The 27826-nt window shown below is 57.2% G+C and overlaps 1 protein-coding gene across 2 annotated transcripts in view; it reads left to right on the forward strand.

The window, feature by feature from the left end:
- The first annotated feature begins 5638 nt into the window (after window positions 1–5638).
- MYO7A (myosin VIIA) overlaps window positions 5639–27826 on the forward strand; it is a 65972-nt gene continuing 43784 nt past the window's right edge. For both annotated transcript variants that reach the window (XM_077767528.1, XM_077767529.1), the window contains exons 1-12: window positions 5639–5749; window positions 11317–11469; window positions 18933–19117; window positions 19607–19728; window positions 19809–19951; window positions 20186–20299; window positions 21463–21616; window positions 22065–22141; window positions 22745–22864; window positions 23635–23777; window positions 24536–24746; window positions 25226–25361. In XM_077767528.1, coding sequence (XP_077623654.1) covers window positions 5651–5749; window positions 11317–11469; window positions 18933–19117; window positions 19607–19728; window positions 19809–19951; window positions 20186–20299; window positions 21463–21616; window positions 22065–22141; window positions 22745–22864; window positions 23635–23777; window positions 24536–24746; window positions 25226–25361 — 1657 coding nt within the window. In that variant the 5' untranslated portion in view covers window positions 5639–5650. The remainder of the gene's footprint in view (window positions 5750–11316; window positions 11470–18932; window positions 19118–19606; window positions 19729–19808; window positions 19952–20185; window positions 20300–21462; window positions 21617–22064; window positions 22142–22744; window positions 22865–23634; window positions 23778–24535; window positions 24747–25225; window positions 25362–27826) is intronic.

Here is a 27826-nt window from a genome sequence, read left to right on the forward strand (position 1 = left end):
TTGTATAGGGTGGCAGAGAGCTGGGTCCCTGAGGCTGGGACAGGGGCTTGGGGTAGAAGGCAGCCCAGGTCCAGTGGGGCAGCTCCCGTCTCCATTCCCCTGCTCCCTGCTGTGGTCGGCTTGTTTTTGTGGTGCTGATTAGGCTTCCGGGATTCTAGATAATGCCAAGGGCCAAATACAGAAACAATAGGCCTTGAAGAAGGAGAGAAAGGAGGGGAAGGGGAGGAAGAAAACAAAAGTTGGGAGAGGGGAGAAGGGAGCAGGAGCAGAGGCCCCGGGCCTGCCCATGCTGGATAGGGTGGTGGCTCACTGCCCAGCATGGACCCAGGCCGGGTGCCCAGGGCTGTGTGGCTGCCAGGACACAGCCCAGCGTGGTGCCCACTGTCCTGGAGAACCAGGGGACACCCTCCCTCAGGCGCCTCCTCTGCCTGCTGCAGATGACCAGCTGGCGGGCCTCCAGGCTGGGGGAAGAAGATCAGAGACAGACTGTTCCCAAGCTTCCCTCGCCCCTCCCCCCAAGCCCCCCATCTCTACCCTTGGGAAGATTTTACCTGCCATCCCTTTCCAGAGGTAGCCAGTGAGCTAGGAGGATCTCTCAGGCACCTTCCGGTCCGTCTTAAAAACTATGACGTTTATTGCGTTCCACTCCAAAACATCCCTCCGTTTCTTTCCAAAGAAAACATGCAGATTTTCTATGAAGCTGCCGTCAGGGCGAGTTTCCAGGTGCCTGCTTCAGGCTAAGGTCCGCGGCTGGTTCTGCGGCACCACACGCTGCGGTCGCCGTGAAGCTGGCGGCGAATCCCCGCCACGATGAGGTGCTGGGGGTCCTGGGGAGATGGGCCAGGGCTGTGAGGGCGCCCCCTCCCCGTTCCCGCGGGCGTCACCTAAGCCGCCGTTGCCATGGGCACGCAACAGATGGCCGGGTTTAGGGTTCCCCGGTGGCGGTGCGCACGGGATTAGGTGAATTAGGGAGCCCGAGGAGAGCCGCCGCCGCCAGGCCGACCGCGCCATGGAGCCCCCCGCCGACCCCGCCGACCCCTCGGACCCCTCCGAATGCGCCGAGGCGCGCTCCAAGCAGCAGGGCAAGTGGGCGCTGGTTCGCAGCCTGAACCATGCGTTGAAGACCTGCGCGGTGATGCCGGTGAGGGCTGCGCCGGGAGGGGGAGGTTGCACACTGAGAACCCTGCCCCGTGCCTCTGTTTCCCCGCCTGGCAGGAATGGGGCAGGTGGCAGTGGGTCGCAGAGCACCAGGGTGCATGCGGACAGGGGCCCCGGTGCCTCCTGCGTTCCGTTCCCTGACTCCCAGAGCGGGCTTGGCCCCAGCCGCCCCTCCTTGCGTGGGGAGCTTTTGCATTCAGCCAAGGTGGAAGCGTGAAGTCTGGGAAGGGGCCCAGAGCAGGAAGCGCCTCCGGATGCTCCAAGGGGGCTCGGGAGATGGTTCTGGCCTGGCTGGCCCACCAGGAGCAGAGCATGGCCCTCTACCACCTAAGGCCAGCAGAGACTTCCTTGTTCACAGGCGCCCTCGGCGAGTTGGTTGGCTCAAAAATGGGGCTACTTAAAAGCAGTGGCCCAGAGTGATTGTGAGGATAAGAGGGAGAAACCTGTCCTGTGGCCGACTTCCTTTTCATTCCACAAACAGGGACTGAGCCAGGGAGGAGGCATAAAAGACCAAGGCCCTGTAGGAAGTTAGCATTCATCCCACACTGGGCTGCATTCCTGGGAGGGCAGGTGGGTTGATAGTGGGGACCCCATGCAGTTGTGGGGTCTCTCATCTTCCGGTGCCCTGACTCCTGAGTGCGTGAACACTGTGGACACTGAGGCCCAGAGAGACTGAAAGACTTAGCCGAAGTCACAAAGTATTCGTGGCAGAACTAGGACCTGAGCCAAAATCTCTTAACTGTGTGTTCACTGTGGGCGTGTCCAGCTTCCCTGGGGGTGTTCCACTCAGAAATCATCACTCTGGGGCCAGGGGACCCTGGGCTCTAGCCACTCAGGTGACAGCAGGGAGGCTGGAACTTGCCCCATGTCACACAGCCATGCTGAGGCGTACGTCACAGCACAAGTGGGAATGTTAGTTCAAGGCGAAGTGTCTAGCGGGGCGCCCGTCATAGTGGAGTGGGGTGAGTGGGACCAGATGCAGGCGTGAGTGCCTGGAATCTGGGGACAGGAAGGGCTGGTGGCGTGAGACCCGGGGCCTGGTGCCCCTTTCCTCTCCTCCTGCTTCCTGCCCCACAAATAAGTTTCCCGTTCTTTTCCATCTCCCTTCCGTCATCTGACCAGTGACCCCCAACCCACCCCGTTTGGGGTTCAGGCTCTGCCCTGCAGATGCTCACAGTTTTTATCAGTCAGATTTGATGAGTGACTGCAGCCAAATCCCTTTGTCTCTTTGGGCCTCAGTTTCCTCATCTGGAAAATGAAGACACAACCCATGTGCATTCCGGTGCCCCATTCTCCCCTCAGAGAGGTTCTCAGGCCTCGAAATTCTCCCTGAGGCCAGTTGGCTGCCATTTTTGCCTTTTTCTCTCAAGTTGAGACCTAGAGCAGAGAAAGAGAAACTTAAGCCACTGTCTTCCTTGTGACTGTCCTTGGTTAGGAGAGTTCTAGTCACCTCTGTTTCCTGTAGGCCCTGAGCTCCCCACTCAGCCTCTCTGGGCTCCCATTTCCCGCTCACAGGAGGTGTTTTATTTTGATCCTCTGTTCCCTGAGTGGGCATGTCTTCTGTGTGCCAGGCTCTGTGCTGGGTAGGGCGAGGCCCCTGCCCTCCAGCTGCCCTCGGCTGAATCTCCCAGCTTGCCCCTTGACCCACAAGCCATCTAAGGCCGGGGATCCTGTCAGTGTTTACTGTTTTGCTCACAGAACTGGGCTCAGAGAGCTGCCCAGGAAGAGCACTGGAGGGGCGCCTGGGTGGCTTAGTCGGTTAAGCGTCCGACTTTCGCTTAGGTCATGATCTCGTGGTTCATCGGTTCGAGCCCCGCGTCGGGCCCTGTGCTGACTGCCAGCTCAGAGCCTGGAGCCTGTTTCAGTCTGTGACTCCCTCTCTCTCTGACCCTCCCCTGCTCACGCTCTCTCTCTCCTAGAAATAAATAAAACATTAAAAAAATTAAAAAAAAAAAAAAAGAGCACTGGATTTGGAGTTTGTCAGACTCGGGCTTCATTTTGGGTTTTATTACAAAACAGCTGGGTGAACCTGGACAAGCTTCTTGACCTCTTTGAGGAGCTGGAATCCTCTGCCTGAGGGCTGTCAATGAGATAATCACAGGGAAGCTTCGAACTTGCTTCGAACTTGCCCATTGTGGGTGTGCTGTGAGCTAGCTTGGGGCAAAGTCCTGGCCAGCCTGGCCACCAGCAGTTAGCATCTGTCTGTCTGTCTTGGTCTCTCTCTTACTCATGCTGTGCATTCTTCATTCGTTCTCACACACCCTCTGTCACATGCTTTCTCTCTTACATACACACACTCTCTCACTCCCGTCGAGAGACAAATTGTTTTTTCTGTGTTGGACTCTGACTCTAGGGAGTCACAGACAAGACTGACCCAGCCCACTCCTCAGGGGGCCGCATGCTAATGGCAGGTGGTGCAGAAGATGGAGGTCACCCAGTGTGGTGCTGGCTGTGAGGGGCAAGCTCAGAGGCCCTGGGGCCTGGAGGGCCGCCTCCATTTTCCACACAGGAGTCAGAGTGAGGTTTTGAAAATGTAAATTCATCATGCCATCCTCTGGCTTAAAACCTCAAGGGCTCTTTGTCATACTTAAAAGAAAGTCCAATTCCTGTCCATGGTTATGGGGCCCTGTGCGACCTGCCCGTGTCCCCGCCCCCCCCTCCCCCGCCGGCTAGAGGCACGCTGCCTTTCCAATCGGTTCATGGCTCTGTCCCCAGAGCTGGAAGGGGACCAGCCTGCAGTGGGCTCTCCATAAATACATGCAGAATGAATGAATGCGCTCTTCGGGGATTGAGGAGGAGAGGGAAGGAGGAGAGGGAAAAAGGAGGGGAGGCGGAGAGGGGTTGGAAGGGCTGCAAGTTGCTCTGGGTCTGGACAGACAGGTGGGAAGGTAGGAGGGGCAGCGGGCAGGTGGAGATGAGCGCTGTGAGCAGGTGGGGCAGGCGGTCCTCAGCCTGGAACTGGGAGCTTGGGTAGGTGGGGGTGTCAGGAAGCACATCTTGAGTGTGGGACATGGTGACATGGGGCGCCTCACGGAAGCAGGCAGCCCCGGCAGGCACACTTCACACCCCACAAGTGAGTTCTCCTCTCCAGAGGCTGCCTAATGTTTCCTCCTTTTTCTGGGAGAAAGCTGGGGTTTGGAGCTAACCTGCCTCGGGTGTGTGTAACCTCCCACGAAGTGGCAGCCATGGCTAAGGAAGAGTTGATTCCAATGGGAACGAACAGTAGGAGTCTGAAGCAGTGCAGACTTGGCCTTGAGACTCACTAAGCCCATCCCTCAGAGGCGTGTGGCAACTGAGACTCAAGTCAGTCAGCGACTTGTCCACGGCCCAGCCTGGGGAAGCCTGGGACCCAGGTTTCCGACTCTCAGCCCACGTGGTTTCCGCTGGGTCATTCCCAGGGGTGAGGTTCATTGCCCTCTGTTTTATCAGCTGTTCTATTTCTAACTGCTGCTTGGTGAGTTAGTTTTATCAAGACGTCCGTGTTCTCTCATGCTTCTGGGGAATCCTCTTACTAGGATTAGAATAAAATCTAAACTCTTACCTGCAGGCCAGTGAGAGTCGATGGTGCTGGAGCTTGCCCACCTCTGTGACTGCCGTCGCCCAGCCCATTGGTGTGCCTGGCCCCTTCACTGTCCTCCCCTCTGTCTTCAGTGATCAATTGTGTGAACGTATTTGCTCAATTGTTTGTTTTCTGTCTCTTCCCAACTGGAATGTAGACTCCGTGGTCACTGCTGGATCCCTGGCATTTAGATCAATCAGTGCCTTATATTCAGTAGGTGCTCAATACATGTTTGTGGAATGTATCAGTGCTGAAAGCGGTTGTTCTAAATCCATTTCTCTGACTCTGGGTTTCAGGTTTGGGTTCCATGTGCCTTCACTGGGTGTGTGGTGAGGGCAGGGGACACCAGTGTGACACCCTCCCGCTCAAGGTCAGGGCTCTCCCCCACAAGCCGGGAGGTGGTGTGGTAGAACTCATATCACAGGGCCCAGCACAGAGCAGTGTCACTGTGAGGAAACCCACACCCGTGACTATGAGACTTGACCCCAGAGGTGATGGAGACTGTTTGGGTGTCCTGTGGGGATGCCTCCCTTAAGACAGAAGGGAAGTGGTTTGGGTGGCTTGGTGTTTCTGCCTGAGCTGCGACAGATTTGCTGTACGTGTGTGGGGTTGTAGAGCCTTGGGGAGAGCCAGGCGCTGGACAGCTCTGGATTTGAAGCTGTCCAGCTGTGTGCTCTTGACTTCCCCTCTCTGAGCCTCTGCTTACCTATCTGTGAAATGGGGACAGTAATGGCTGTTACAGAGGAGGGACTGAGGACATTGCATCAGTGCCTGGCCCGGGGCCTGGCACCAAATGGTCCCAGCAAGTGCCAGCTCCCCTTCCTTCCCTCTCCTGTGGTTAGCACGGGAGCCTCTGGGGGTAGGAGGACTGAGGCACGGGATCCCCCTCCCTGCTCACCTGGCCTCTCTCACCCACAGGGGGACTATGTCTGGATGGACCTGAGATCTGGGCAGGAGTTTGATGTGCCCATCGGAGCCGTGGTGAAGCTCTGTGACTCTGGGCAGATCCAGGTGGTGGACGATGAAGGCAATGTGAGTAGCCCCCTATCTCCCCTGCCCTTGCGGGAAGACACAGGCTGCCAGGCAGGGACCAGGTAGTAACCTCAAGGGGGTGGAGGCAGTACCTGTGACCCTACCCCTGCCTCTCAGGCACCCCCTCGTCCGTGGAGCTTTCCCACGGCCTCAGTGAGAGAGTGCCTCCCCTCTGCACAGGCTGCTGGCTCTGTTTCCATAAGCACTCCGTCTGTTCTGCATAGTGTTAGAGATGGGTGTGTGGAGGGCACGCGTGTGTGCGCGGTGGGACAGGGCGTGGTACCAGGCTGGAGCCTCCACAGGGGTGCTGAGTCAGACAGACTGGATTCAGATCCCATCCTGCCCGCTTATTAGTTGTGCAACCTCCATCAAGTCCCCTTCCCTTCCGAGCTTTGGTTTCCCCCTCTGTAAAATGGAGACAATAATAGCTGTGTCACTGGATTGTTGACTCAGAAGTCGGATCCCATGTAGAGAACACCTCAGTGACGTCAGTCTAAAAATGCCCATGGTCTTGCTCTATTGGATTATGGCGTCCTAGGAATTCATTGTTTGCCTTGGCACTGCCATGGGAGTCCATCTAACAGGTTAACCCTTTACTTCTCGTGGCCCTGAAGGACAGGGACCTAGGAGTGCAGGTTCTGTGGGGAGTGGGAGTGGGAGTGGGGAGGGATGGAAAAGTATAAAGTCGGGGCCCTGCGCTGGAGAAGGCAGGTAGCCTGGAGGAGGGCCCCTGGGGGAAGCACATGTGTACGTGGCTTGGGGATGTGGTACTGAGAGCAGCGTCCCAGCTTAGCAGGGACATGAGGGACCCAGGGAGGCTCAGTCCCACTGTAATTTGGGTTGTGCCTGGTGCTGGGGACTATGGAGCTGGAACCAAGTTTCTGTCTTGGGTTCCTAGAATGCTGAGGGCAGACGAGGGTGCAGGACAGGGAGCAGAAGGCTCTTCTGGGGGCAAGGGCGGGCTCAGGAGCCAGGGGCCAGGTCCTGGACACAGGGGCCAGGCGCATCCCTGTTCCTCCAGGTCTTCAGGGTCACCCCCGTGGGGTACGCAAAGTCCTTTGGCCCAAGCTCTGTCTTTGGGTCCTCGCAGCACCTGTGAGAGGCAGGGAGGGCAGCCAGTGTTACCCCAGGGGGAAACCGCGGCAGAGAGGGAGCGCCAGGCCTGGTCACACAGCTAGCAAGTGGTGATGCTGGAATTCGCACCCAGGACCTCTGGCCTCCATGTACGCATCTCCTCTCCCAATATCTCGGTGGCGACTCCAGGGCGCAGACTCTGTGAAACCACACTTTGTCCCTGGGCTTCAGAACCAGAGTGCCTGCACCGTCATTCTGGTGGCTATGGTTCTAGGGCCTTCGAGGAAGCCACTGTGAGGTCTCAGCCAGAGAAGGGGGCGCAGGTTCAGCTGCAGCACTGGCAGGGCCCACATACGCGCCCGCAGCCCCCAGGGCGGGACCCAGGCACCGGGCCTGCAGGCTTACATTTCACCCGGGTCCTGTTGCACGTCAGATGGTGTCCCGTAACCATGTCACTGGATCCCAGAGCTCCCCTCCCACCTGCTCCCACTAAAGACCCGAGTGCGGGGGCTGCAGGTAGGGAGGGATGTGGCCGGCCGGCCGGCTGGCTGGGAGCAGGTCAGGGCGTCTGGTTTGCCTCAACGGCATTAGACCCAGGGCTTCTGGCCTTTTCTTTCGGGGGCTTTCCCACTCTCATTCCTACTTCCCTGACTTGACCCCTCTGACTTCTAAGATCCCCTTAACCTGACAGCAGGGACCAGGCAAAATCACATCTGGTTCCCCTGAGACCCCACAAGACATCTGTCCGGAGAGGGTTCTCTGAATGAACAAATGAATGAATGAATGAATGAATGAATGAATGAAAGCTTATGGTTCCAGTCTTCACTGAGATTCTAACATTCTGCCTTTGCCAAAGCTGTTCCCATTGCCAGATGCACCCTTCTTTCTTTACTCTACAGAGCATGTGGTCCCCGTCCTTCTAAAGTCAGTACCAGGCCAGCTCTTCTCCAGATGTGTCCCCAGTCCCTGGGATTGGCCATGTTCATTCTCTCTCTCTCTCTCTCTCTCCCTCTCTCTCTCTCTCATTCCTTCAGGGCCAGGTCTCAGTTCGTGCCCTGGTTACACTTTGGTCTGTGTTACAGGTGCCTGTGGACATTGACCTGAGGGGTACTGACCTCAGTTGAGAGTCCCCCTCGTGCGGGAAAGGGCTGGGGAGAGGCTCAGTTCTGCCGTTGAACTGCGCAAGCCACTTTATCACTTGAGTGTGACTCCTCACTATTAAATGGGGCTGGTAATTCTGTTACGGGATGTGATGAGGAACAAAGGAGAACATAGATCTCCTCTGTCAAACCAGAAAGCATTAGAGTAAATAATACCCAGTCCTGATTGAGCACTTAATTACCAGGCAGCAGCACTTTTTAGACACGGTGGGAGTAAAATAAAAGTTGACCTTTAGTGTATCAATTAACTCCCCCAACGTCCCCAAGAAGGAGGGACTGTTATTCCAACTCCCATTTCATAGATGAGGTCATGGAGGCTGAGGAAATCCAAGTGGCGTGCACAGGGCTTACAGGGTCACATGGTGGCTGCACTGCCTCTTACCTCTGTGTGAACCATTGGGGTTCAGATGATGGGGGCCAGAGGCTGGGGTCAAGCGGGGGAGGCAGACAGCCTGCCCAGGCATCCTCCCCGCTCTGGCCTGCATCAGAGTCAGTGGGCAGGGACCAGGCAGAGGGAATTTTCCAACTGGATCAGCTTGTATCAAGAAACAGGATAAAATGGGAGAGAGGAATGTTCCGCTCAGGACTGGAAAGTCCAGGCGGGTTCTTCGATCTCCCCATCCGGCCCATTCATGCCTCGGGGAGGGCCGTGAGGGCCTGACCTGGATGGAACTGTTTCTGGCCCAGGAGGTGCCCGGAAATGCCAGGGCAGTCGGAGTCGTGGGCTATGGCTAGCCCTGCCCCTCATCCCTCTGAGGGCCTTGTGCAGGCCACCTTCCAACTCTGACCCTGTGTTCTCAGGTGAGGCGAGAGGGGGGGAATAAGGGACTGGTAGGGTCTCTCCCTGACTAGGATTCCTGCTTCTTTTTTTAATTTTTTTTTACACTTATTTAGTTTTGAGAGACAGAGGCAGAGCACAAGTGGGGGAGGGGCAGAGAGAGACACAGAATCCGAAGCAGGCTGCAGGCTCCAAACTGTCAGCACAGAGCCTGACACTGGGTTCGAACCCATGAACCGTGAGATCATGACCTGAGCCACAGTCAGACGCTTAACTGACTGAGCCCCCTAGGCACCCCCCCAGGATTCCTGCTCCTAATTTAGAACTGGTCCAGTAATCACCAGTTATCCATGTGTCCCCCAGATTCCCTGCCACATCATTTGTGTCTGGCCCCCGTATGAGGCACTGTGGACCCAGGATACGGAAGACACGGAGCCTGACCTCCACGAGCCCCCAGTCTCTGGGCACGTTGGGAGGTCAGGACTGCATTGAGACAACGGCAGCCCAGTGGGACCACAGCGTCGCGGTGGGGGTCCCAGGCAACGTGAGAGCCCGGAGGGGGCCCTGACGTGGACCGTGGTGGAGGCGAGGGGACAGGCACAGTGGAGCGTGTGACAGTGGGCAGCGTTGGCAGCAAAGGCTTTAGGAGCTGGGAAAACTTTGAGTGGGGCCTCCAAGGCAGGGTGGAAAGGCAGTAAGGGGAACAGCATGAACAAGGCCACAGAGGCATTTGGGGAAGTGGTGACCAACCTTCTCTGGCTTGGAACGACAGTGGGGTGCTGGAGCAGAGGCCCACAGTCCCCATGTCTACCCTTAAATGCCAGGCTGAAGGGTGTGGGGGAGCAGGGAAGGGCTCCAAGCCCCAGAGTGATGGGCTCAGACAGGTGCTTGAGGAAACCCCCAGGGGGATGCAGGATTGCAGGGCAGAGCTGGGGGTGAGGTGGAGGGTGGCAAGGCCCGGGGAAGAGATGGCCGTCTGGATTGTGGAGGGGCTTGAGGTGGGCGAGGAAGGCACTGCTCACTCAACAGCCGCCCTTCAGAGGGTTGAGTGAGTAGGACGGTGACCAGTTGGATAGGGGATGGGACAGGATGAGGGGCTAAGGCCCCAGGTTCCCGCTAGTGACTAGCCGTTGGGGTTGGTTATCCCAGAGGGCCCTCCAGAGCAGAAGGGGGTATGAGAGAACATGTGTGCACCACACCCANAGCTGGGGGTGAGGTGGAGGGTGGCAAGGCCCGGGGAAGAGATGGCCGTCTGGATTGTGGAGGGGCTTGAGGTGGGCGAGGAAGGCACTGCTCACTCAACAGCCGCCCTTCAGAGGGTTGAGTGAGTAGGACGGTGACCAGTTGGATCGGGGATGGGACAGGATGAAGGGCTGAGGCCCCAGGTTCCCGCTAGTGACTAGCCGTTGGGGTTGGTTATCCCAGAGGGCCCTCCAGAGCAGAAGGGGGTATGAGAGAACATGTGTGCACCACACCCACTTGCCAAGTCTGAGGGCCTGGGCTGGGTGGTGGCGGAGGGGTCTCCTCCTCCCCTGTTCCCAAAAGTCAAGCTCCTGAAGGTCCCCGGGTTCTGGCATTTGGGAATAGGGAGGGGCCCCCAGAGGGCTGCGGGGCTCACTCAGGCTGCAGCCACAGCCCAGGGCACAGTTCAAACTCTCCCCTCCTTGAGATGCTAGGGTTGTGAGGAGAAAGTGCTGGAGACCACCTCGTGGAAGGAAGGAAGGAGCTGCGGGTTTGTTGAAGCTGCCAATGCTATTGCCCAGATGGACCATCGGAAGCCCCACCTCCCCAGGAGAAGATATTACAGGGGAGCACAGGGAGAGCCACAGGGCAACCGGTATCCTAGTTTCTGCATCAGCTCACACACACTGAAAATTCACCCCTGCTTCACATTCATCCATGAGCCTTGTGAGCTATATCCCAAACAGACCCACTTCTCCGGTCTCCACTGCTACAGCCCTGCCTTCGTCAGCCTCAGGGGCTTTGCTTTTGCTGTTCCCTGGGCCTGGAACGCCCTCTCCCCACATCTTCAGGGGGCTCTTTCTCATCATTCAGATCTCGGCTCAAATGTCACCTCCTTGGAGAGGTAGTTCCTGACCACCCTAAGGTAGTCTCTCCCTTATCTCTATCCCATAGGCCTGTTGATTTATTCTTGGCACTATCTGAAATTGCTTTTTGTGTAATTTGAAACGAGTCTAATTCCAGCGATTACATTTCCCACTTCATCCTGCAAAGAGACTGGGCTGGTGGGGGGGCGGGGGGAGAGGGGAGGGACTAATTCCCTTTATGAGAATCCTAAGTGGGGCCAAAGTCCCTGCACTATCTATCTTTTAGGTCTGTAGAGAGAGTTCCCTAAGGGGAAGAGGAGCGGTTCAAAGAGTGTGGGGGTGAGCGGTACCATCCTCCTAAACTCAAACCTGATAATGATAGTGTTTGTCCAGGGGAGAGGACCAGGCCGACCCAAGATTCCTGCCCCTCCTGGGTCCCTGGCCCAGCAGAGCACAGCCTGGGTCCCAGAAGAGCCACCTGACAGTAGCCACCATGCCTCCCCACAGGAGCACTGGATCTCCCCGCAGAAAGCCACGCACATCAAGCCCATGCACCCCACGTCGGTCCACGGCGTGGAGGACATGATCCGCCTGGGAGACCTCAATGAGGCAGGCATTCTGCGCAACCTGCTCATCCGCTATCGGGACCATCTCATCTATGTGAGTGCTGCCCCGCCCACCTCTCCTGGCCAGGTCGGGTCTCCGAGAGGCCGCCAGGGACTCCTCTGTCCCCAGCCGTTGGTTCTNTTTCGCTCAGCATTACACCCTCAAGGTCCATCCATGTTGGTTCTGAACCATCTACACATCCAGCCGTTGGTTCTGAACCATCCTTTCTTTGGGGCTGAAGCTTCTGTGGTCTGCGGTTGGGGGAAGGGAGCGGCATATACCATGGGTTCGTGTGTCTCCCTGGGCTTTGAAACCATTGGGAGACCTGAGCCGGCCTGTGAGTGGCTTCCATGCTTTGCCCCGAGATGGGGAACTGCTGTCCCCTCTGCTTTTGCTATGAGGGTGGGGCCTGCCACTGGTCCTCAAGGTCAAGATAGGATGGGCCCAGAGTCTGTATCCTCAGAAGGGGATAGATGAGGGAACATGCTCCTTGGCCCTGCAAAACCTTGATGTAAGAACCACCCATACACACACTCCACATTCTTTCACCTTGAAACTAAACAGGACAAATAGTCTCACTCAGTCGCTCAGCCCAGACTGAGTTTGATCCCAAGAGGTGGGTTCAGAGGCCATCAGAACACGAAGGGCCCATGGAGATTATTGTCTAGAGGCTCTCACACTTTTTGGCTTTGGGAATCTTTTATGCTCTTAAAATTATTGAGGACTCCCAAGAGCGTTTGTTAACATAGACTTTACTGATATTTACTATATTAGAACTTGAAACTGAGAAATTTCACAAATATAGTAATGCATTAAAAAATAACCATAAAAATCTATTATAGGAAAACATTTTATGAAAACTAACTGTATATATACCCCCCCAAAAGTAGTGAGGAGAGTGGTATTATTTTGTACATTTTTTCAACTATCTTTAATGTCTGGCTTAATAGAAGACAACTAATTCCCATATCTGCTTCACATCCAGTCTGATGTGATGTTTGGTTGAAGTGCACGAGGAAAAGCTGGCCGCACAGATACGGAGGTAGAAAAGAACTTACAGATTTTCAGAGATCTCTGGACCCTCAGAGGTTTCTGGACCACACTCTGAAAACTGCTGCCATTTTCTAGCCCGGGAAACTAAGTCTCCAGGAGGTTTCACCAGGCCCAGAGCTGTGTGCTGCGGTCGCTGCATGTCTCTGACCCAGCCCCTCCCTCCAGCAGCTCCCCGTGAGAGAAACCAGGGCTGTGTCACAAAAAGGAGAGGGTAAGATAGAGCATCCCCCTCCCCCCGGCCCCCAGGCGGGTCCCCAGGCCCCAGGCAGGCTGCTATAAGGGGCATGCTTGGGGGACATGTGTGGTGCTAGGTGTGGAGAAAAGTGCAGACAGAGCAGGCCTGTAGGGGAGCGAGGCGGCCTCGTTCTCAGCTCAGGGAGAGAGGCGGGGCTCCCAGAGGTAGGTGGTGTGGCATTCAGGAAGGGGTGCTGCTTGGGATAGGACTGAGCCTGGTGAGTGAGCCACTCAGGGTCGCTCAGGTTGTCAGGACTGTGAAGACGAGCTGGAGCCTGGGAGACAGGGCTGGGAACCCGGAAGCTGTCCTTGAGCAATCACGGCAAAAAGCTGTGTCCAGGTCAGAGATACATCCTCTCAGAAGCCCTGGAATTGTGGCCACTCAGCTTCCAGGGGAGCCCTCTGCTTCCCTCCCCACTTTGGGACCCTCTGCCACTTCAGTTCCCCTCGCCCTGCCCCTGCGCTGAGGCCCTTGACATTCTTCCCCTGAGTAAGCATAACAAGTGGCTTTTACAAGGAGCCCCTTAGCACTGATAAAGCCCCTGTCACCCTTTCCCTCCCCCAGAGTCAGGGCAGGGCACAGACGGCACTTCTAGCCATGAGCAGCAGCATCCAGACAGCAGCATTTCTCTAGAACTCCATCCCAGGCCAGAGATACCCTCCAGGAATCCTAGGGCTCTCTGTGGCTGCTCTCCTGGGGCTGGGTGGAGTCTAACACTTGGGGCCGGGGGTAAATGGGGACAGGAAGGCCACTGCCAAAGCTGATGTCCTGACCCAGTTTCCTGCCAGAAGGAGGCCGAGGGCCCCTTCACATGGAGGAGCTGGGGCAGGTGGGAGACCCCACAGACCATGTCTAAGAATAACTTAGAGGCACGCTGTTGGTTATTTTGCACAGTTTAGTGATTCTTGAGGGCACCCTGTTTCCTCACATGTGAGAGACAGCTGGTGGACTGAATCAAAGAGCAAAGAGCAAAGGCAAACACAAGATTTATAANGGGGGGATAGACTAGCTGGCAGCTAGCAGAGAAATCAGTTTTATGTCCCTGATTTATGTAGCCTGAGAAGGGGACCAAAGAAAAGAATCCCAGAAGTTTATGGATTCTCTAGAAAGTTCTAAGGTCTATACCATTTTCCTCATTAGGAGTTCTCACTAGTTACCTCTCTGGTGGTCTCGGGGTGAGGGAGACGAGGCAGGGGAGGGGGCGGGACACCGTGTTGCAATGCAGTGCCTAAGCTGCCTTCAAAATATGGTACCCGGAGGGTCCCCGGCCTAAGATTCCGGGTGCTTGTTGGCCGGGGGAGCCATGTTCAACGACTGCCCAGTACAGGGTTTCAACTTGCTGACTCTCTGATTCTGTGACTGGGTAGATGGGGTAGAACAAGAACTCTGAAGAAGCAACCGGGCCATTGTCCCACCCAGAAACCATACCTGTCCCTAACCATGGCAACCCCTGGTCACTTCATGGCTTGGGTTACCCTGGGCACAGCCCCATGTACCCAGGATTTCCTCAGATTACCACAGCCCTGGGCTGGGTGATGCTCTGTCCCTGTCTGCCTTGAGCATGCCCAGTCCAGCTAGCCTGCCCCTAAGAGCCCGAGGGACAGCACCCCAGGGCCACAGATCAGCTCTGGACGCCCCCAATCGGGGGAGGACCCTCAGAGGACACCTAGCACCCCCTGGGTCCCACAGGGAGCAAGTGGCAGGGTGGGTGGGAATTCAGGGCTCCCTGATGCTAAATAGCGGCTGGAGGCCAGGGTCCAAGTCTTGGCCTTTGGGGAGTCCCTGCTCCTCTCTGGTCCCAGCCTTTCCTTTGACATGATGGGGAGACTTTCTGGGTGAGCACCTCTGTGACTCTGGGAGGGTGCGTGTGCCGGGGATGTGTCTTGGTCTCCATGGCCTGCTGAGAGGCTCCAGGGCTGGAAGGCCTGAGAGCTTCCTGGAGGAGGTGGACCCATTCCTGTGACATCTCCTGGAGTGTGTCTCTGGTTCCAGAGAGGTTCCCAGAACTCTGCGTGGGGACTTGGGGGCCCTAGGGACCACGTGTGCTGTGTCCTTGGCTTGGGAATAGTCCTTATCTCTTCCCCTCTCTATGGCCCCAAAGACAGGTTTTCTTCCCGGAGGCTTGAGCAGGAGGCCTGTGCTGGGCAGCTGGGCATTAACCCCTGCTCACCACGGACCCTTGGAGAGAGAGGCCAGAGGGTCTCAGGGAGCAGTGCTGAGAGCCTTGGGGGACAGACAGGGGCAGAGCGGACCTGGGTCTCTGTGCCAGAGGTGGCCAGGCCCCTTCCTTCTTTACTCCGCCTCTGCCCCCTCACAGTCCTGGGGTTTGGCCAAGCCCAGGTGGGGAGGCGAGGCCTGGGCTTCTATGACAGAAACCCCCCTTTATTTGGCCCCCTGCTTCTCTTGAAGTGATCTTGAAGTCCCTCTGCTTCCCAGGGGCTCAGCTTTCCCCTCTGGAAAGGGCTGTCTAACCCCTCACCCTGGCCTTCTAAGGAGCACAGGCAGCAATGGAGGGACAGTGGTAACGTCCTGGACCCAACAGGGGTCCGGCTGTCACTTTTGTGTCATTGCCCTTCTTTCGGGGAGGGTCCCCCTCACTGACAGAAGAGGCCTCGATTCTATTAGCTATTTTGAAATGGGCACATTTCCATTAATTGGAAAGTTTTCCTCCTGCCACAGAGAAAACCATGGCTAATTTCTTGTCTGTCCTCCGAGGCAAAGACTGCATCTATGATCTATATCAAATAGGATATGAAATTATATATAAAATTTCTAATTTTTTTCTACACAGATAGTAACATTGCTCTCTACACTGTTCTGTGCTTTTTTTCCATGAGCCGCATCCTGGGGCCGTTCTTCCTGTTGCTGTAGGCAGGGCTGCCTGAGAGTTGCTGACAGGCTGTCTCCTCAGCTCCCTTCCCCGCTCTCCTGTGGGCCACAGTTAATGCACGGCGCTGGGCCTGAGTAGAAGGGACAGTGAGGTTAGAGGGCAGAGACCTTGAACCGGAATTACAGAGGAGTCAGGTGGCCCAGGTGATGGGGACCATGCACATCACATAGGAGTTTGCCTGTAGGGGTATCATCTCAGCTTGGACCTGAAGGAATTAGCTGGGGTTGGGGGGCGGCAGTGGTGGGCAGGGGATGGGGTTTGGTGCTTTTAGCTGAAGGTTTAACATGGAGGGAGCATCCTGGGCGTGGGGTGCTGCTGGTGAGGGCCAGGGCTCTGGTGTCTTGCGTCCTGTAGCCATGGGACATTGCCTGAGGGTTTTCAGCAGCAGGATGACACAGTCACATTTTTAAAAGCTGCTCTGGCTCAGAGTAGAGGGTAGATTGTGAGGGGTGGGGGCGGTGTGGAAGCTGGGAACCCAGGGGGGAGGCGCCTGCAGCGGTGCAGCGGTCTGTTGGGAGCCCATGGTGGCCAGGGCTAGGGGGTGGCCATGCCATTGGAGAGAGAGATGGGCTGGTATGAAGGAGAGGGAGGTGATGAAGGGCCTCCCAGGTCCTTCCCCGGGTGAAGGACGGTGGCGCTCTGTTGGCCGTGTTGGGCTGGCTCAGGGAGCAGGGTTGGAGGGGAGGGTGAGGTCCAGTCCGGGCAGGGGTGTGGATGGAAGGGGGGATGTCCAGGAGGAGGTGGGGGTTGGGGCCTGCTGCTCCGGAGGGCCCTCTGGGCTGAGCAGGGAGGGCCCTGAAGCCGTGCAGGGGAGAAGAGGGTTCAAGCCCTGCCACAGGAAGGCTTCTTGTTGTGCATCTGCATGTCCTCTCTGACACTGGCTGGCCCTGCACTTGGTCACTGAGCCTCTCCCAGGGCCACCTCTGCCTGGCTCTGGCTGCCCCTATTGACTAGCTCATTAGATCTGTGTTGGTGTCTCTACCTCCAGCCTCGGGGGGCGGCCATTCATCCTCCCACAGCAGCCAAGATGACCTTCCTCCAACATCCCTTCCAAATGCCATGCCCTTTCACGCCTCTGTGCCTGATTCCCACTGACCAGCCCTCACTCCCCCTCTCCCTACACCCCCACCTTCCCCACCAGAGATATCTGTGGCTTCCCACAGGCCCTAGCTTTCCCTCCCTGGCCCCCAGGGTGTTGTCAGCCCTCCCCCCTGGCCCCGCCACGTGTCTCAGTGAGGGGTCCTTGAACGGCTGCATGGAGCCAGCCTCCTGCCACATGGCCATTACAGACCAGCTGGTTTGGTGTCAGGTTATTTAAAAAAAATTTTTTTTAATGTTTATTTTTAAGAGAGAGAGAGACCGAGCATGAGCAGGGCAGGGGCAGACAGAGAAGGAGACACAGAAACTGAAGCAGGCTCCAGGCTCTGAGCTGTCAGCCCCGAGCCTGATGTGGGCTGGAACTCACAAACCATGAGATCATGACCCAAGCCAAAGGCAGATGCTTAACCAACTGAGCCACCCAGCCGTCTCCCTCAGTGCCACGTTATGAAGGAAGTATCAAGAAGAAGGTGGCACTTAAGGACAGCTACTCCGTAAGCAGGCACACATCACGGGCTATGTATGCCCTTCAGTTGCTCCACAGCCCTGGGAGGTAGGTGTTAACCACCCCCTTTTTACAGATGAGCAAACTGAGGTGTAGAGAAGCAAAGCGATGTGCCGAAGAGATGTTCTCTGTGGCTGACTCCCCTGCCTAGGGACAGGTGGTCAGCTGGCTCCCATAGCCAGGCAGGGCCGAGCTGTAGGTGATGGGGCTGAGGTGCCCCGAGGTTGGAGGTTCGTGGGTTCTGATGTAAGAAGTTAGCCCAGCCCTGGGCTATGTGGGGTGTTCTTGGGGGAGAATGCCCTCATTTCCCTGTTCCCCGCTGACCAGCTGCCTTGTCTCCCGTTCCCCGCTTTCCAACCTCAGACCAACTGTGGAGGGCGGGTGAGTGTGGCACAGAGCTGGCTCTGGCTCTCCCTACGTGCTTGGCCTGGCCAGTCCCCCTAGCCTGCGTCCCCACCCCTCCTTGTCCTGCCTGCTCGGACTCTTGCACACAGTGCAGGGGAGGGTGGGGGGTCGGCACGGCCAGGCTCCGCTGCTCCTGGCGTGGTCTGCATGGAGGCAGAGCCCACTGGCAGGGAGCATCCCCCAGGGCCCAGAGAAGGGCGCTAAGTGACCAGTTCTCCTGGCCCGGGGCGGGCAGAGGCGGGGCCGGGACCCAGGGCTGGGCTGCCCCCTGCTTCGCATGGCCACACCGGCCCTGGTTTGGGCACTTCCCCTGGACTGTGGTGCTGGCAGCAGCTCCTGCCCCGCATGGCTACCTTGGGCTGTGGCTGCAGGGTGACGCACTACACCCTTGGCGGGAGGTATCCGACTGCACTGTCACTTCCTCTTGGTGGTCTCCTCTTTCTTCGGTCTCTCCAGGCCCAGGTGTCAGTATTTCCATCACCGATCGTAGGCTGAGCCTGACCCTGACCTTTTCAAGCTGGGTGGGGAGGGGCAGGTGGAAGGTGCAGTAACCCCTGGTGGCAGGAGGCCCAGGTCGTGTTGTCACCTGTGTGGCAGGGCCCCGGGCTCACAGCAGGAAATCTTGTGCACGGGTGGCCAGTTTGTGCACCGACAGAGGAGCCCGAGGAGAGGAAGACCCCTGGGAGTTTGTCTGAGGTGCACCAGGCCCTGCGCCCGTGCTGGCCAGGGTGGCTGGGTGTCCTGTCCCCCAGAACACAGGGGCCCCTCTGACCCGGGGCAGTGCTGCAGAGACAGGGGCCTATCCAGCCCCTGAACCACCCCCAGGCCCTTCAGCGTGTTAGGGTTTGGCTCCACTCCCCCCAGACCAGCCTAGCCTCTGCTCTGGAACGGTCTGGTTTATGAACGTTACTCCAAACCTTCGGGATACAGAGCTTGGAGGCAGGAGTGGGGACCAGTATTTGAGTAATGCCTACAGTGTGCTGTGACGTTTAAAGTACACCCCCTGCTAGTCTTTGTAAACAGTTCCACTATGCCCATTTTACAGATAAAGATCACGGAAATGGAGGCTTAGGGACCCTCCCTTTCTCCCCCCTTCTTTCCTCCCTTCATCACGCCTCGCTGAGCACCTACTCCAGCCTAGACCCGACGCTTGTTTGACGGCCCCACTCTCAGCTCCCAGAGAGGCTGGATTCTGACCCCAGGTCCGTGTGACTCCAAAGTCAGTGCAGTCCGTTCCAGAGGAATGGAGCAGGGCAGAGCCTGAGAACTTTGTAGAGGCAGAGGCTCCCACACAGGGAATTGGCATGTTCTCTGTCCCATTTTGCCCACAGACGTACACAGGCTCCATTCTGGTGGCTGTGAACCCCTACCAGCTGCTGTCCATCTACTCACCAGAGCACATCCGCCAGTACACCAACAAGAAGATTGGGGAGATGCCCCCCCACATCTTTGCCATCGCCGACAATTGCTACTTCAACATGAAACGCAACAGCCGTGACCAGTGCTGTATCATCAGGTGGGCAGCCCAGCACCAGACTGGAGCTCCAGCTTTGTGTGCTCCTGTTAATGCCTCATAATATAGAGAATCACCTCCCCTTTCTCAGGCCTTATATTTCTATTAATGCTGCCAAAGTTCTTGTTAGCATTTGAGGCCACCCTTGTTTATTACTGGCTCCTGTTAAGTTATTTTCAATGTGCAATTTCAGGCTCCTATTCTCTCTTGGGCAGAGGGTAATAGGACAAAGCATTGGTCCAGCATCAATATATGCCATGCTCTATGGCAGGTATGGACGGAGGGGTGTCTGTGTCTAAACGAAGGGGAAGGAAAGTAGCTTTGACTGTGGCAGAGCGCTGAGCTCCTGTAGCCTTTCCCCATCCCTGAAAGGTCCACATTGCCAGCCTACTTTACAGATCGGGCGGGGGAAGCAGCCTGGGGCCGAGGGCCCGTAGGAGAGGGCCAGCGCGGGCTGTGACGGGTCTGCCCCTCCCTGGGTCTCCCCTGCAGCGGGGAGTCTGGGGCAGGGAAGACGGAGAGCACGAAGCTGATCCTGCAGTTTCTGGCGGCCATCAGTGGGCAGCACTCGTGGATTGAGCAGCAGGTGCTGGAAGCCACCCCCATCCTGGAAGGTAGGGCCAGGGCTCCCAGCGTGGGGCTGGGTGGCTGGGTGGGTGCTGACCTCGCCCGTGACCCTCTCCCCGCCCCGAAGCATTTGGGAACGCCAAGACCATCCGCAACGACAACTCAAGCCGCTTTGGGAAATACATCGATATCCACTTCAACAAGCGAGGGGCCATCGAGGGCGCCAAGATCGAGCAGTACCTGCTGGAGAAGTCACGTGTCTGCCGCCAGGTGGGCCCGAGCCCGGGGGGCAGAGCTGACCTGCACGACCCCGGGCCTCAGGGGTGGGTGGGGGTACTATGCGGCTGCCTGCTTGCCTTAGGGCCTGAATTCCCACCATGAAACCTACCCGTGGGGGCTTTTTGGTGAAAGTCACTCGTTAAAATAGTAAACCATGTTCTTGTCTTGATCGTCTGGTTTCTGAGGCCACCTCCTGCCCCCCAACACCTGGTACCCTGTTTTCAGGCTCCCGATGAAAGAAATTACCACGTGTTCTACTGCATGCTAGAGGGCATGAGTGCGGATCAGAAGAAGAAGCTGGGCCTGGGCCAGGCCTCGGACTATAACTACTTGGCCATGGTAAGGTTTATGGGGGGCTCCAGGGAGGGAGACCCCTGGCCCAGCAAGCTCGGGGCAGCCCATTTGGCCCCTCCCCAGCTCCAGGCCTGGCGGGCGGAGGGCGGGATCCTCTGCGGGGCCTTTCCCCTTGTCCCCTGACCTGCCCCTGGGCTTGTATATGCTGCAAGGCCTGCCCTGCACTTGGGCAGTTTCCCAGCTGCACGTGCATCTAGATGAACTATCATCACAGGTCTACACATTCCTAAATATGCATGGATCTCCTGGGCCCAGGGACGCATAGACACACACAGGCCTGCATGTACACGTGCACAGACCTGCCTGCACACGCGTGCTGTGTTAGTTCTGTCTTTGGGGACGTGAAGACCGGGACCTCTGCTGGGACCCCGGATTGTAGGGCACAGGCTGTTCAGCCTCAAGGGCTCACGGGTCACAGAGCCCCGGTGCCAGCCTCTTGCTGCTGTCGGGCCACCAAGGAGAAGTGGGCCCCAGGGCCATGGCCGTCCCCCGGCGTCAGTTGGGGGTGTGTGTGTGTGTGTACACAGCAGGCTCGGGGGGTAGCAGCTTCCTTAGCCCCGGGAGACCCATGGCTTGGCTGGGCCAGGCCACGTGGACTCAAATGAGGGACGTGGGACGACAAAGGAGTGTGCATGCTGTAGGTGTGACAGGTCTCCCAGACACTGGCTGTAGCTGGATGGGAAACCACACGGACACACACACACGCCTCCTGGGCACACACCACGGGGCAGAGTCCTGTAGGTGCCCAGCAATCTGCAGTGACCTCCTCCTTCTCCCGCACCAGGCTGCTCCTGGTGAGGGATCAAGGTCCCCAGGGTGAGTGTCCGCTGTGGGGGCGGGGCGGGGGAGAGCATGGTAGGGCCTTGGTGCTGTGACAGCCGCTGGGCAAGGGGATGGGACAGTCCTCTCACTCTTGGGAAGAAGGGGCATCCAGGGTCCCTAGAGGTGGGAGGCATGTTCTGAAAAAGCCCTAGTTGGGCGCTTTCTAGACTTCCTGGAGAGATCATGGTGCTCATGAAGCCAGGTGGCTGCCTGGCACCCCACACTGGCTTGGCCTGCCAGAGGGGGCCCTCCATCCTAGGCACTGCCTCTCGGGGGGGCCCTGTGGCCTTGCCGATGCCCTCCTGTACCCCTCCCCCTCCGACCAGGGTAACTGCATAACGTGCGAGGGCCGGGAGGACAGCCAGGAGTACGCCAACATCCGCTCGGCCATGAAGGTGCTCATGTTCACGGACACGGAGAACTGGGAGATCTCGAAGCTCCTGGCGGCCATCCTGCACCTGGGCAACCTGCAGTATGAGGGTGAGGGGCCCGATGGTGCACCCCCACCCCACCCCCGCACCAGGCCCAAGGGCAGCTCCACACCTAGCCGTCTGTGGGGGATTGTGGCTCAGTGTCTGTCCCAGCAGGTGCTCACCCTGTTTCTTAGGAGCCAGGGCTGCTGCTGCGCGCTCTGGGCATCTGGGGAGGGGGCACGACTGTCCGTGTCTCTGCTTGGGTGCCAGGCATGGTGCCCAGTGCTGGGCATATGCAGTTCCCACCCTCAGGGTGCCCGTAGCTCACGGTGAGGACATTCATTGAACATACACTGACCCAGAGAAGCACTTAATCACAGTGCTGACGGCCTCTGCGGACAGGGTGGGCTCCTGAGAGCCTGGCCCTCCTAGCCCGCCCTGTCCCCCACACCCGCCCTGTGCCCCACGCCCGCCCTCCCTCCTTCGCCTGACTCGCGCCCCCTTGCTGCCGACAGCCCGCACGTTCGAAAACCTGGACGCCTGCGAGGTCCTCTTCTCCCCATCCCTGGCTGCAGCCGCGACCCTGCTGGAGGTCAGTGTCTGGTCTTCTGTCCCCAGGGCTGCTTCTCTTTCTCTCAGTGGGGCAGTTTTGACTCAGGCTCAGGGGGCTGGGGATGTGGGAACCTGGAAGCTGGGGCCGTCTGCCTTGGAGGGTTTGGAAGTTCAGTACGGAGCCCCTGTGTGTGTAGGTAGGGTCCGTGCTGGGCACGGCGCTCGGGGGGAGGTGGGCCCCAGCGCCCAGGAGCCTCGCTGCCTGGCCCCACTGGCCCTGGGGATGGGGCAGGGCACGGGGGCCTGGGCTGAGTCAGTCTGTTGGTGTCTTAGCAGAGGCTTACGGGCTCTGCCCTGGGTTGGGAAACTGGGAGGGATAAAGCCAGGGTCTGAGCCCGTCCTGAGAGGGCCAGGTAACGTGCGGAGGGTCGCCAGGGGGCTGGCAAGGAGAGAGCAGACCTTCCAGGCGGTGTCCGGGTGGGATTTGATGGTTGGGGCGGATCTGGCTGTGGGGAAGGCCTTCTAGTGGAGGGGATGGATTGAGCAAGGCCTGGCTGGGCAAGGGCGGGGAGTTCTCTGGTGTGGGGGGAGGGAGGCATGGGCTGCAGGTGGCTGGGCGAACGCCCGCATGTTGCCCCGCCAGGTGAACCCCCCAGACCTGATGAACTGCCTGACCAGCCGCACCCTCATCACCCGCGGGGAGACGGTGTCCACCCCGCTCAGCAGGGAGCAGGCGCTGGATGTGCGCGACGCCTTCGTCAAGGTGGGCCCTTTGTGGGATGGCACCGGCCTGCGCCGCCCCTCAGGGAGTTAGGCTGTTGATACGGGCAGGAGTTGAGTAGTCCAGGGAGCCAGAAGGACATCTGGGCCTCGACCCCCACCTGCTCTTGGGTCTGGGTTCTGCCCACTGGCTCTGTGGGGGGCCCGAGCAAGAGTCTGCCTTCTGAGCTCTGTTCATCCTACACGGGGTTGACTACCGTGCTCCTTGGGAGTCCTCCCAGTTCTGGTCTCCTCTAGTCCTCCACCCCTGGCCTGCTCTGCTCGCCAGCCCCATGGGCCTCAGACTGGGTCATATTCTTTGGGCACTTGGTCTGCTGTGCTATTCCCAGCCCAGAGGATAGCCTCTCTGGTGTTCCAAAGAAGACACTGAAGATGGACTGGGTCGGGTGGACAGGGACTCCCATCCTTCCCGTTTCCACAGTACCGATTGCCAGCCATTGGGCCCCCGTCTTGCACCAAGTTCTGTGCTGTTAGGGAAACAGACATGGATGGAGAGGTAGGAGCCCCAAGGAGGGCTTCTTCCCAAACTTCAAGGTTAGGGAGGGCTTGGCAGAGCTTTGAGAAGGAGTAGGAATGTTCTAGCAGGAAAGGGTGATCCAGGGCAGAGGGAACAGCTTGAGTAAAGGCGAGGGGAGTTCAAATAGCATGGAAGGGGCTGAGCAAGGCCATGGCAGCCTGGGAGCCTGGTCTGGCCCGTCCTGGGGGTGAGGGGGGCGGCGTGCTGGGCACAGCGGCTGACCCAGCCCCTCTCAGGGCATCTACGGGCGGCTCTTCGTGTGGATAGTGGACAAGATCAATGCAGCAATTTACAAGCCCCCCTCCCAGGAAGTGAAGAGCTCTCGCCGCTCCATCGGCCTCCTGGACATCTTTGGGTTCGAGAACTTTGCTGTGAACAGGTACCATGAGGGGCTCTGCTCTGTGGAGATTTTCTTCCACAGCACGGACATACCAGGTGTCCCATCTCGGTCTTTAATTTTTTTTTAATGTTTTTAATTTATTTCTGAGAGAGAGAGAGAGAGAGACAGCATGAGCAGGGGAGGGTCAGAGAGAGAGGGAGACACTGAATCTGAAACAGGCTCCAGGCTCTGAGCTGTCAGCACAGAGCCTGACATGGGACTCAAACCCACAAACTGTGAGATCATGACCTGAGCCGAAGCTGGACGCTTAACCGACTGAGCCACCCAGGCACCCCCGTCTCGGTCTTCAAACCTCAGGAGGCTGCTTCCTGAATCTCATCAGCCCGCCTTCCCACCTCCCCTGATAGCTTGGGATCCCTCTTCCCACCCACCCCCCTGCCCCCACCCAGTGTTTTGACTCTNAGGCTGCTTCCTGAATCTCATCAGCCCGCCTTCCCACCTCCCCTGATAGCTTGGGATCCCTCTTCCCACCCACCCCCCTGCCCCCAGCCAGAGCTTTGACTCTCCCCCTCCCACTTCCCCTCCTACTTCCCCTTCTAAGGATTTGGTGCCCATCTGATAGCTCTCTCTTCTGACTCAGTGTCCCCTTCTCCACCTCCGGGTTGGGGAGGACTTGACAATGCCGCCCACCTCGGAGGCTGGAGAGCCCGTGATGGGAACACAGCGCGCCCAAAGGTGTGCTGTACACGGGGCCCAGGCCGGGCCAGCCCCTCACCTGCGCCCCCTGCGCCCTGCAGCTTCGAGCAGCTCTGCATCAACTTCGCCAATGAGCACCTGCAGCAGTTCTTTGTGCGCCACGTGTTCAAGCTGGAGCAGGAGGAGTACGACCTGGAGAGCATCGACTGGCTGCACATTGAGTTCACCGACAACCAGGACGCACTGGACATGATCGCCAATAAGCCCATGAACATCATCTCCCTTATCGACGAGGAGAGCAAGTTCCCCAAGGTGGGCCTGCCCCTGGTGGGGCCTGGGCAAAACATCCCCTCACACTCCCAGCCTCCACTTTCCTCATCTGTGAAATGGGACTGCCTCTCAGGGTGCCTCTGAGGCCGATGCAGGTGCATTCGCCTGACATCTGGGGATCACCTATGGTCCACAGGGTCCTGGACCAAACAATGAAGATCTAAGCATACAGCTGGCACAGAATAGGTGCTCCACACATGGAATGTGTCTCGGGGTGGGGGGCAAGGTTGGGGACTGCTCCCATGATTTTCATTGTGGGCAATCGATATTCTAAACTGGACTATAGTTCCAATCCACCCACTTAGCAGATGGGGAAATGGAGGCCCAGAGAGTTCCTATGTGGGGTATCAATAAAGGGAGGGCACTCCTGGGAAAGACAGAAGAGGGGGTGCAAAGGCCAAAGGACCAGGGAGCGGGTGGGGCGGGGGCAGGTGGGCTGACCACAGCCCTCGACCCCCCAGGGCACAGACACCACCATGTTGCATAAATTGAACTCCCAGCACAAGTTGAACTCGAACTACATCCCCCCCAAGAACAACCATGAGACGCAATTTGGGATCAACCACTTTGCAGGCATCGTCTACTATGAGAGCCAAGGTACCAGTGGGCAGTCTGGGGCTGGGATCTCCTCTCCTGTGCCCTGTCTGACCCCCTTCTCCAGCCCAGGAGCGGGGGTGGGGGCCGGAATGCAGAGAGGGGCACTGGGCCCAGTGCTCTTTCTTTCTTGTAGAGATTTTAATAAATTGTGGCCAAGTGTATGACATGTACCGTTTTAACAGTTTTCAAGGCTACGATTCAGTGGCATCAAGTACATTCCTGATACTGTGTGACCATCACCACTATCCATTTCCAGAGCCTGTTGATCACCCCAAATAAGTACTGATAAAACAATAACTCCCCCTTCTCCCCCAGCCCCTGGTAACCTCTGTTCTGTTTCTACCTCAATGTGTCTGACTCTGACCTCCTATAAGTGAAATTGTACAGTTTTTGACCTTTTGTGTCTGGCTTATTTCACTCAGCATAATGTCTTCAAGGTTCATCCATGTTGTAGCAAGTGTCCAGATTCCTTCCTTTTTATGGCTGAATAATATTTCATTATATGTGAATATATGTGTGTGTATACATGTGTGTATATATATACACATGTAATTCATTCATCTCTGGATGCACATTTGGGTTGTGGCCACCTTCTGGCCATCGTGACTAGTGCTGCCATCAACATGGGTGTGCAAGTATCTGTTTGAATCCGTGCTTTCAGTTCTTTCAGGTGGGCTTAGTGCTCTTTTGTACAGATGGGAAAGCTGAGGCTCAGAAGGGAAAGTTAACTGCCTTCCCTGACATTGTCCATTAGGTGCAACGCTGGGCCTAGAACAGCCCTGTCACCCACCCAAACTCTCAGCAACACGACTTTGAAGGGGATGCGGCCTTCTTGCTGCTGGGACATGCAGTTGGGTTCATTTTAAAGCTAGTGGTGAAGAAGAGTCAGAACACGTCAGGTTCATCCCACTTGGAATTCTTGCACGCTGCCCTGGCGGCCCCACCCCCGCTGCCCTGGTCTGGAGGGCCGGCCTTGGATGGGCATCAGGGGTGGTCTGTGCCTCAAAGGGTCCCACGTGTGGTCTCAGGCCAGCGAAATTCAAAACAAGCAAGCAAAGAGCTATTGGTTTCACACTTCCTTGTTTTTTTATTTAAAAAACTTTAAAAAATTGTTTTAATTTTAGAGAGAGTGAGCACGTGTGAGAGAGCAGAGGAGGGGCAAAGGGAGAGGGATAGAGAAACCCAAGCAGGCTCCACACTCAGCACAGAGCCTGACGCAGGGCCCAATATCATGACCTGAGCTGAAACCAGGTTCCAGACGCTCAATGAACTGAGCCACCCAGGTGCCCCCCTGTATTTGGACAAGTATGTGAGGGAGGTGGCCTGATGGGATGAAGTGTGAAGGCTACCCAGCCCTCCTTCAGCGTTTGGACTGTGAGATCCAACCTTGCTGTTAAAAAGAAGGAAGCCAACCTTCAGCCTGAAGGACGTTTGGGAAAATGAATGTGTCTGTTAGGCGTAATAGAGAATTGTGTGTAGTTTTTTTAATGTTTATTTTTGAGAGAGAGAGAGGCCAAGCGCAAGCTGGGGAAGGGCAGCAACAAAGGGAGACAGAATTCGTAGCAGGCTCCAGGATCTGAGCTGTCAGCATAGAGCCTGATGTGGGGCTCGAACTCATGAACCATGAGGTCATGACCTGAGCCGAAGTTGGACACTTAACCAATTGAGCTATCCGGGTGCCCCAAGGATTGTTATTTTTTCAGTTCAGTTCAACCAACATTCACTGAGACTTATTCTGCGTCAGGCTTCATGCTTCTACTGAGAATACGGATGTGAATTTTGAGTGGAGTCTTCATAAAGTTATAAAGTTATAGAATGTTAGATCTGGAGGGAACATAAGTGTTACCTACCTTACGGATTTGCAAACTGAGGCGTAGAGAGGGAAAGGACTTGCCTAAAGTCACTAACCAGTTTTGAGCTGCTTTAAACAATTCTGCCAGTGCCTCCTGGCTCACAAAGCACTGTTTTAATCTAGCATTTCATTTATGAAACAGGTGGTGGTAGGTGATCTGAAGCAAAGCAAGAGCTGATGGGTACCATTGTTCCCTCTGACAAATGAGGAGGCTGAGGGGACCATGGGGGGAGCGGGGCCATCCTAGGGTCCTGGAGGGAGTCTTGGACTTTCAATTAGAGCCTGCAGTTCCATCCCAACTCCAAAACCCACCTTTCCGCTGCTGAGCGCCTCCTGCGACACCCTGTCCCCAGACACGAGGCGGGCCACCCTATGCTGTCCACAAACCAGGGCGGCCTGAGTCCTACGGGGAAAGGGTGCTGCCCCTCTGCCGTGTTCTTCCTCGTCAGGCAGGCATCTGCAGCAGCCCTCGGTCACTCCATCTTCCGCTCCTCCCNCACAAACCAGGGCGGCCTGAGTCCTACGGGGAAAGGGTGCTGCCCCTCTGCCGTGTTCTTCCTCGTCAGGCAGGCATCTGCAGCAGCCCTCGGTCACTCCATCTTCCGCTCCTCCC

The sequence above is a fragment of the Crocuta crocuta genome, unplaced genomic scaffold (genome assembly GCF_008692635.1).
Source record: "Crocuta crocuta isolate KB4526 unplaced genomic scaffold, BGI_CrCroc_1.0 scaffold561, whole genome shotgun sequence".
Lineage (NCBI taxonomy): Eukaryota > Metazoa > Chordata > Mammalia > Carnivora > Hyaenidae > Crocuta > Crocuta crocuta.